This window comes from Ochotona curzoniae, unplaced genomic scaffold (genome assembly GCF_017591425.1).
Source record: "Ochotona curzoniae isolate NIBS_2020 unplaced genomic scaffold, NIBS_Ocur_1.0 scaffold_3208, whole genome shotgun sequence".
NCBI classification, from domain to species: domain Eukaryota; kingdom Metazoa; phylum Chordata; class Mammalia; order Lagomorpha; family Ochotonidae; genus Ochotona; species Ochotona curzoniae.
Window position 1 is genome coordinate 56,863,685 of NW_024467106.1, and position 10,412 is coordinate 56,874,096.

At 44.2% G+C, this 10,412-nt stretch overlaps 1 protein-coding gene across 1 annotated transcript in view; it reads left to right on the forward strand.

Moving 5' to 3' along the window:
• Nucleotides 1-9,083, forward strand: part of SPTLC1 (serine palmitoyltransferase long chain base subunit 1) — a 45,936-nt gene extending 36,853 nt beyond the window's left edge. Inside the window, exons 13-15 of the mRNA XM_040963907.1 lie at nt 2,534-2,651; nt 5,928-6,001; nt 7,681-9,083. Of these exons, the coding sequence (XP_040819841.1) occupies nt 2,534-2,651; nt 5,928-6,001; nt 7,681-7,774 (286 nt within the window). The 3' untranslated portion in view covers nt 7,775-9,083. The remainder of the gene's footprint in view (nt 1-2,533; nt 2,652-5,927; nt 6,002-7,680) is intronic.
• The last annotated feature ends 1,329 nt before the right edge of the window (nt 9,084-10,412 follow it).

The following is a 10,412-nucleotide window of genomic DNA, read 5'->3' on the forward strand; positions in this document are numbered from 1 at the left end:
TGCTGGGTTTTGGCAGATAGAGGCTTAGAATATGCCATGGCACCAGCCCCGGGATTATTGCTGTTAATAAGAATACTGATTTTCACCAAACTGGCATTCTATTGAGCAGACTTTCTAAGTTGTTAATTTCCATCATTTGGTTTGTTCAGGTGTGAAATTGTACATAGAAATTCTGTGATCTGAAATAATAGCTTTTTGCCTTTGCTTCCTAGTTCATATACATCTTAGTTCCTTTTTTATTATTACGTTGGCCTGTATCTGTAGTACTGGATTGATCAGTAGTAGCAAATATTGTTCTGTTTATAATTCCCGATAAGGAATATTTTTTGGAGACCTTGCATTTAAAATCAGACAGGTCTTGAACCTTTAAGTTTTTTCCAAATTTATACAGAAATTTTGTAGTTTGTCTCATGACTGAATCACATTGATTGTCTAATGCCTAATGTCTTTAGTCTCTAGATTATTTGATTCCATTTTTTAAATTTAGATTTATTTAGCTGATATTTTAATTTTACCTCAATTATTTCATTTTATTTTTATTTATTTGGAAGTCAGGGACCTAGGTCTTCTATCTGCTGCTCACTCCCAAAGGCCCATGGCATCCAGGGCTGAAGCCAGGGATCTGGGATTCATTCCAGCTCTCCCACAGAGGGGACAAGGAGCTCGAGGACTGGAGCCATCCTTCTTGCTTCCCAGGGTACACGATAGTAGGAAGCTGCGAAGGGTGCAGAGGCAGGACTTAAACCCAGGCATCAACAGGGGATGTGGTGTGTCCCAAATGGCATATTAATCACAGCATTACCCCTCCACTCCATTTTGATGGATTTAAATGTTTCTTTATAAATGTTCCCTTTTTAAAACTTTTTTATAATGTATTTGTTTTGTTTTATTTATTTATTTTTAATGTGTTTGAAAGGCAGACTGGCAGGAAGAGACAAGAGATCTTCCATGTGCTGATTCTCTCTAAATGGCCGCAGTGGCCGGGTTTAATTCCGACCAAAGCCAGGAGCCCAGAACTCCATCTGCTCCCTCATGTAATTGGACCGTCATTGGGTGCTTTCCCAGCCACATTAACAGGGAGCTGGATCAGAAACAGAGCAGCTAGGACTGTAACCAGCACTTGGCTGTGAGATGTTGGTATCACAAGCAGTAGCTTAAACCATGCACCACAGAGCTGGTCCCTCTACCACTTCTCAATAGTGTGGGAATCAGTGTTAGCATAACTTCAGCAAATGATTTGGTCCTTTCGTCTCTCTGCTTTGACTGTTTCCTGAAGTTGGGCAGCCCTGGCTAAGGCTGCCTAGGTTTGGGGCCTTTGGATAGGAGATAGTCTGTGATGATCTCTCTTCTGAATGTATTAGTTCTCCGTTTTACTTTTTCTTTCAACTTTGGTTTTATGTGTTTTTGTAGGTTTTCTGGTTGTTGTTGTTGTTGTTGTTTTCCTTTATTTTTGTGTACTCTTGCTTCATTGCATTGTATTACATTCATTGTATTCACAGTCATTCTTTAATGATTTTATTCCTTATTTTGCAATAAATATAGTAAAGATTAACATTTGCAGAGGCACTTGTAAGAAAAGAAAGTCTTCTGAATTTCCTATAATCAGTGATCTTCTTTCGTCTCTGAAATACGGGAGAGGGAGTCCACAGCTTGTGCCAATTAGACTTGATAGCAGAGACTTGAAAATGGCCCAGATTTCAGCAGGCGTACTTGGTGGTTCCTGTCTGTCCCCTGGAACCGTGAATACACAGCACCGCCCTGGCTGTGTGGTTGACTTCTCTGTCCCCGGGACCTAACGCAGTGCTCAGTATTTATTTACCCATAAGGATAAATTGATGTTTTTGGCAGTTTTTCTGTAATAAGCTCTGAAGTTTAGCCTCTGAGTTTCTGAATTCAAGCTACAGTTCTGTACCCATTTGATATTAAGCACCTCTGACATTCCACATGTAGGCAGCGAAACCTAAGACATTTTATTTGCTCTCCCGACAGCCTCCCCATCCAGCATCTGAGATGAGCCTATTTGATCAAAGCCCAAGCCAGATGTGGCTGTGGTGCCTTGTAGGTAGTAGGAAAATTAGGCTATTGGATTCATGTGAAATGCTATTTGAAAAGCAATTTTTTAAGTTCTCCTCAGAGAATACATGACTTAAATGAAAACAATACTTCTTGGTGTGCGGTTTAACACTTCACAATTCACATAGGATTTGGATTTTGAAATCACGTTGCATGGTTTCTACATCGGTGAAAGAACTAATCTAGAAGATTCCTCCATGTTTCAGATGCTGGGATTCAGTGATTCAGATCTGACTTGTAGCCTGCTTTTGAGAGACATCCTAACATGTATTACATTTAAAGAAAGAAGATGGGGTCTGGTGCAATGTTGACTAATCCTCTCCCTTCAAGTGCCAGGACCCATGTGGGTGCTGGTTCATCATTTCAGTGAGCCTTGACAGTGTAGGTTTAAAGTGAGCTCAGTGTGACTTCTTTTTGGGCCTAAAATAATTCATGGACATGTGTGTGCTTCCTTCCCCAGCATTTCCGGATTGAAAGTCATGGGGGAGCCCTTCTCTCCAGCGTTTCACCTGCATCTGGAAGAGAGCACTGGGTCGCGAGAGAAGGATGTCAAGCTGCTTCAGGAAATCGTGACTCAGGTAAGTATTGGTGACTCAGGCCAATGTTACTGTCTACTTCCACCCTCACTGCAAGCAGATTTTCAGATGTTTGTTTGGGATGCCGTCAGCCAGAACTCCCATCTGCTGCTTCACTCCCCCATATGCCCACAACCGCCACAGTTAGCTTGGGCCAATGTTAATCACTAGGAGGCTCCATCCTGGCCTCCTAGGTGTGTGGGAAGAACTCAAACACATCCACTGTCATCACTACACCACAGGGTCTGCATTAGCAGAAAGCTGGAATCCAGAGTGAGAGCCAGGGCTTGAAACCAGATAGTCCAGTGTGTGGCACTCAGGTGTCTGAGCCATTCTGCCAAGTACCTGTGTGATGCGGTGTGACTGAGCTGTGCCCTGATACTCAGGGTCCCTTGAGGTACCTAGCTTTACTCAGCCAAGTTCACAGTGCCCTAAAAGGGCAGGCTTTGGGTCACTTTTCATCTCCCAATGAAGTTGGTGCACCCAATGCTGCATTGTAGCCAAGTGTAGCTAAATACACTTGGCTTCTACTGTAAATAACTAGCCTTCCAGAAAACTCCCTCTCTGTAACCAGGGCCAGGCTATGGAGCATACGGGATGGGACAGCAAAGCAATGGGAATCGCTTGTTCTCCTGGACTGCAGGCCAAAGTGGGGGATTCCCAGCATTCTCAGAAATGGTTCAGGAATCATGACACTCCTTATTGGAAAGGGAGAAAGATCTCTGTGCAGTGTGCCTAATTTGAGAGATTGATTTAGAATCCTTTGTCTTTGGGAAGCCATCTTCCTACTAATTATGACTTCATTTTTAACAAAAAGTGTCAAAAACTTGGCCGTTTCTGTCCTTAGCATTTCCTGTCACATGGCAGCTCAGAATACAGACTGGGTGTGAAGGCAAACTCTGTGCATCCTGGCTTAGCCTCCCTGTGTCCCGCAGGATCTGAGCCACCTACACTGAAACAGTGGCTCAATGGAGAGCTGCGTGCAGCTGGTGGCCTTGTAGAGTCAGTCGTATCGAAAAACCAACAGTAGAAACAAACCCAGCACCTGAGAGTTGTCGGTAAGGGGAGAGTCAGATAGGAACTGTCAGACTTGCAGTGAGATATCACTGCTGTTTCCAAGCACAGGTCTGCAGTCAGGAAGGTAACAGGCCTCCCTTAAAGGGACCAAGCTTGCTGCTCCTCCCTGGACCGCCTCAGTGCTGTTATTCTCATGTTGCATAAGTGTACATAGTCGCAGAAGTAAATACAGCATCATTGTGATGAGGGTTCTAAGGGAAACGGAATAGACTAGTGAATCAGTTAATGGCATAACCAAGGCTGCAGTGTGGCCCAGTGGGCATCTATGGGCCGCAGTACCTGGTCTGTGCTGGATTCCTCAAGATGACTCCATTCCCCCTTTGATTCCCTCAGGCCCCCTCATTCCCCTCAGGCCAGGTCTGTGTGTGCCTCATGTCACACAGGCACAGTGTGAAATCCAGTTGTGTTGTGTTCAAGTTAGAGAGTAGGGAAACTGCTTTGTTGCAGAGACCAATAAGCACCCACACACGTACACATCCTTGAAAGGCACTAAGATCCCAGAGCCCTCCCTTTGGGCTCCAGTTGAGTGCTGGCCATCAGGAGCCATCAGGAAGGTCAGGAGGAAGGGGTGGGGAGTGGGGTCAGTGCAGGGACAAAGCATTCTGTAAACATTCATTTGGTGTTTATAGAAAGAAAACAGATCTCACCATTAATTTGCGTAGTCACAGATTCCAGCTTAACAAAATTTAAGCTTGATTTACTTGAAAGGGAGAGAGCACAAGCTTCCACCCAGTGATTCAGTTGCCGAATGACTTCAACAGCCATGGACGAGTCCAAGCCGAAGCTAGGGCCCCAGAGTTCCACTCGACTCTCACGTGTGTGGCAAGGGCACAGGCACTTGGGCCTTCTGCTGCATCCTTCCCAGGTGCATCAGCAGGGAGGTGGATTGGAAACAGAGCAGCCACGATTTGAATTGGCATTCTGACAGAGAACGCCAGTGTTGCAGGTGGCACCTTGGCTCATAGGATTGACACAATCATCTTAAAAGTCTCCAAGTTATTTTATCTCACTTCCCTGTTTTCCTTCTCAATATTTAAAGGAGGAAAAATAATTTTGGTACTGTTTGGTCTTGTTTAAGCTTTGTAGAATGGAGAGGTTTTTTCAAGTTTATGTTAAGTTGCTGGAAAGGACGCTTTCGGCAGACTGAGCTGTGGTTTATGCTGTCTCCTAGCCAGGCAGGGCCGAACATGAAGCCCAGCCAAATTTTCTGAGGAAATACTCACGCTTCCTGAGTGGAGGGTCAGCCGGGGCCAGCGTGGCCCTGCTACAGGCAGAAGCCTTGCTGCCAGCTGCTTGGAGTGACTGTTCTCTGTCCTGCCTCTTGCTCAGTTTGCTTTCTAAGATACAAGTCATATACCATAAAATGAGCTTCTTGGGAAGTGCTCAAGGTTTTTTAGTGTGTTCACAAGGTTATACAGCCATCATGAATTGCAAGATGTTTTCATCACCCTGAAAAGAAATTTCCAGAACCTATTACCTTGGTCTGGTGTTTGTGCTTTTTTTAAAAATTGTGTTTTGTTAGAAAATGTTAATTTAAAATAAAATAAAGGCTGACTGTCAAGGATAAGACAGAGGCAGAAATGCTTCAGTATCAAACCCTAGGAGCAGGTGTAACGCATGCAGGTCATTGTTGCTGTGCATTTGCACAGGCAGCAGTTTCTGTCCAAAGTGACACTGCCAGTGTGTCTGACGTCCAGCCCAGGCCTGAGCAGGAGGCCTGTGTTCATGCTGCCTCCGTGTTCTCACCCAGCTCTGTCTGAAATAGTAGCAGCTGTTTACAAGTGTGGCCTCGGAGCAGGTGTTGGAGCTAGGTTAGTGTTACCATGGCCAGCTCCGGCTGACTCCTGCTGCTGTTGACACACCCTGGAAAGCAGTGGTGGGAGTGCAAGGAGCTCGGCCTGGCCCAGCACCAACTGTTTTGGTCATTTGAGAGGTGAACAGGTAGAAAAGATGCCTCTACCCCTCAGTCAAGTAAGTACATGTTAAATGCAGCCTGAGCCGTGCCAGCCTTTTCTCGGAATGAATGCCTGTCACTCCAGGGTGTTCTGTGTGGAGTGTGGCTGCTGCTGGACGTTATGCAGCTGTGTTTTGTCTTCTAGAAGATGAAACTGGAAGGTCAGTGAAAACCATTGAGGGATTTCAGTGTACCTCCCAGGTTTAATGACCTTCATGCTGCCAGTGTATCCCTTTGTCTTCCTACAGTGCATGAACAGAAGTATCGCGTTAACTCAGGCACGCTACTTGGACAAGGAAGAGAAGTACCTCCCTCCTCCAAGGTTGGTTCACGTTAAAATAGGACTTTGCCTGTTTTTGTCCTTAAACACTATAAAATAATGTTTGAAAAAATTTTGGAAGGCTGTCACAGGGTAAGGAACAATGTGCTCTGAAATTGTACATCACCTGTTTTCATTCTTAAATATTTTCACAAATTAGCTGTACAGCACAGGGCCTACTGTGTGCCCTCCAGTTAACTCAGGAACAAGTGAGGATCTTGTCAGCTTATCTCTAACACGTCACAAGGGAGGCGTGCTCCATGCCAGCACTCTCTGCCCCAGGAATAGGCCCACAAGGAAGGGGTGGCAGCCTAGATGTGATGGCACATCACCTCTGCTAGCAACGGGCACATGCCGCCTCATCCAGCAGTCAGGCAAGGCAAGATTGGAAGGCTCTAGGGGCAGCAGTGCACGCTCGCAGTGAGAGATGGGCCGCAAACCTGGGCTCTGTCCTGTACACAGTCAGCTCGGCATGCAGAGGCGGCGTCAGCAGCATGCTCAGGCTGCTCAGAGCAGGGAGCCCCTGAGCCCAGCCTGGAGAGACGAGTACAGGCGCTTCCTGACACGTGCCACCTCCGTTCATGTTTTGGCTTAATGGTGATACAGAAGCACTCTCTCTTTTTTTTCTATTTAGTAAATTACATGAGATGTTCAACGTTGTATGATGTAATAGGCTTTGTGTGAGATGATTCTGCCCAACTGCTGACAGAAATGTTCTGAGCTCATCTTGGGTAGGTGAGACTGAGGATGTTTAGTAGGTCAAGGGTTTGTTGCTCTTTTGAACTTGCCATATTTTCAGTTTCCCACGAGTTTGTCAGTGGTGTAACCCATCATTGAGTCCATCTGGATACGTTTGTTGGGACAGCATGCCTTCCGGCAGATGAGGTGATACTGAGAGTTGCTTGGTACAGAGCTGATGGTTGCCTGGACACTGCCATGTGCCTCTGGAAACCCAGAGCACAGGCTTCCAGAGGGACGGTATAACCTGAGCAGTGTGGGAGCACCCCAAGGAGAGCAGGCACAGCCTGGGCCTGGGAGACACGGTTCAGGCAGGAGCTCGGAGATACCTTGAAAAGGCTAGCCTCATTCTTTAATGTGCTGGTTCAGATGTGATGCTGCATTGGCTTGTGAGAAAAACTCCATGCCCAGTGCAGTGTGGCTTCAGAAGTGAGCAGCCAAAGATAAAGGACACAGCTGTAAAGGATGTAAAGGAACTTTCTCAGCCTGTCAAGATACTGTTTGTTCTACTTCCTGAAAGCTTGAGAATTTCTCTCTTGCCCCCAAGGGTTAGAGACTATCTGTGTAGCAGATAAAATCACACATGCAACAACCAGGTACCCAGTGATTGGAGAAGGGTAATTCCTGCCATGTGTCCCATTCTACTTGGAGCCATGCATTATTGGAAGGACCTCAGGAATAGAGGTGTACAGGAGGGTGCCTCTGACTAGAAATGTGTAGTGGCAGAGGCCAAGCTTCCAGCAACTTCTGTAGGGCCACGAAGCAGATGTGTTGGGCTTGGAGTGCACAGAGTGTACAGCAGAGCTGCTCACCTCTGCAGCAGCAGCGGGCGATTCGCTACCGACGGGAGGGAACTAGTGCTCAGGCCGAGCTCCTGTCACCCCAGCCAGCTAACCTGGCTGTGCTCTCCCCTCATGGCTGCCTGTGTCCTTTCACTGTCTCAGCATCAGGGTCGTGGTCACAGTGGAACAAACGGAAGAAGAGCTGGACAGAGCTGCAGCCACCATCAAGGAGGCGGCCCAGGCTGTGTTGCTCTAAGCTGAGCCCAGCCCCAATGACTCCTGCCATGCAACATGCAGAGGAACTTCCAGACTTGCAGAGACCTCCCGCCGCCCGGAGACAGCCCTAAGGAGAGCTCAGGGCTTAACAGGATTACCACCGGCCGTTGCGCACATGGACCAAACATGAGCCCAGGAGAGAGACGCTGATTATTTTTTAAAAAATCTAAAAACCCAGGAACTGATTTTTTTTTTTAAAAACAGGACAGCTAATGACAGCCTATAACAAATATTTAAATTGTGCTGTTTAGTACTATTTAAAAGCTTTATTATCCTTGTACTTTATGTTCTTTTTGTCATTGTTTAAAAACTGGAGCTTCGATCTGTCTTCCTTCTGTTAGTCATGATTTTGTATGGACTCCAACATACTGCATAGAAGAGTGCACAGCGGTAAAGCTGGGAGATGCTTCATTTGCACAACAAAATGTGCAACTGAAATCTGACCTAGCCACCTTTCTAGTCTTCATCATGTGAAGCCAAAACTCTGTAAAGGAGCACTTTGTTGTGGGATTACTGTAGACTTTTTATTATAGTTGATTCCTAGAATTTTTATATACACTAAATATTAAGGTGACACCATTTCTAATCTAAGCGTCCCTATCCAGAGAATATTCATTATAGTTCTACATAAGCAATAATTTAAATCAAATCTTATTTTAATATGATTGAGCTTTGCACTTACGTATTGACTTCTAATCTGTTTAAAGAGGGTTATCATGTTGATCCCAGAATAAAAATTGTATCCTTGCTATCTTACAGTATCGTGGGTGTTTGCCTAGAGGATTTGCCTCAGGAGCCACAACTGTAGGCTTTTTGTAAGCTAAAACAAGTGAGAAGTTTTAGGGTTTTTGCTTTGTTTTGTTTTTGTTTTTTTTGCTTTCCTTTTCAGCTTATGAATTCCAGATATCTAAACAAGATGTGAAGGCACTAAAAGAATGAAATGTTCAAGCTGTACTTTAGCTCCTTTTCTCTAGCAAATCAAGTCAGTGGTGTAAAGATTCACTATATATACTATAAAATTTTGCATAAATATTAATTATTCCTTCCCTTATCAAAGGTAGAGGAATAACATTGCAAAAGGAAAGTCTTTTTTTATAATCGGTTTACATTCACAAGAGGTCTTCATCGTCTTTAGGTAACACGGTTTTTTTTAATGTTCTGTTTCTACTTTGCTTGAGTTCTTTCATACATATGTGCCTTGTGGTTGCTGCTGCTTTACAGGATCCAGTACTCTAGGGATGTGAATCTGTGTGTGTTTTTTTAATGAAATAAACCTACATTCCTGATGATCCATCTGTTTGCACATGTCATATGTTCAGCAGAGTGTTTAAGCAGTTTCGCAAACCTAGGACAGTATTATTTTGGTTTTGTTTTAGAAACTCATCTACTTTTTTAAATCCCTTTCTTGATATTCAACCGAAGAATTGTATATTATCTGAAATTTCCTGGGTTGCTATTGATAAGCATTGATAAGCTATTGATAAGCATTGTTTGCTTTTGTAAACAGATAAGTTTTTCTTTCAATACTTCTTAAGATAGTATCTGGATGTTAATTGCTACCTCTAAAAGTATGAGAAGTTTCTGGGAAGCAGCCCACTTTATTTAACTTTAGGTAAGTGCTATTAGAAATGTGGGGTGTCCACAGTCCAGTAATAATACAGACAGACACCCCAAAATTGTTAGAAAATAGCGCTTAGATCCAAGTGAGACAGAATGCTGAGGGCTTTTCATATCAGATGTACATACACATTTCTGTCTTGAAAAGAGTAACAGGACTCAACGTTGTCGATGATGGGCTAAAAGGTCAAGTTGGGAGTGAGAAGTGTGTAACTCATTTCCACTCAACACCTTTGCCCTTGGGGAGCAGGGAACCTCATGGCTGCTCCCTTTTTACTGTGTAGAGCGAGATTCCAGCTCTACAAAAAGGGAGCTTTAGTGTAAGTTGGAACACATTTTATCAAACTCAGAGCTTGCTCTGATTGTACCCTATTTTATTTGCCACTGAAAGAAGATACCTCTAATGTGCTGTCAGTGGTCAGATGTACTGCAGTATCAGAGTAATGTGTGTGCAAAAAGTGCATCGTAAGACCTGTGATGTAAGACCAGGAGTAATCGGCAAGGTCCTGATGCCATCTTCTTTCCTGGTAAGAAAACTTTACCATGAAGATGAAGATGTCTGGGAATAATGGTGGCCACCTACATGTGAGTATTTCCCTGTGTCCTTCCAAAAGACACCAAATCAAAATACCCATACTTGACATCTATATTACTGCTCAGAGAATACTTTCAGAGAGTGATCCAGGTGGTGGTACACAGAAAACATAACAATTTGTCTGTAGAGCAACATACCAAGAGAACAGTACTTTTCAGGGATTCAAAAGGAAAACATGAGTAAAGGAATTTATATCCTCCAGGCTATCTTTCAAACAGAAGATTGCAGAAAAGCAAATTACACTGAGAACTCTATACTGTCTGTATTCACGAGCCCTTTTCCTTGGGAATCCACTTAGAATCTAATCAAGAAGTAACAAAATTTCATCAAAGGGACTGTTGGGGCAGGAAAATAATTAGATATGAGACTAAAATACAGGAATAGAAGTTGAACTCTTATCTATTTC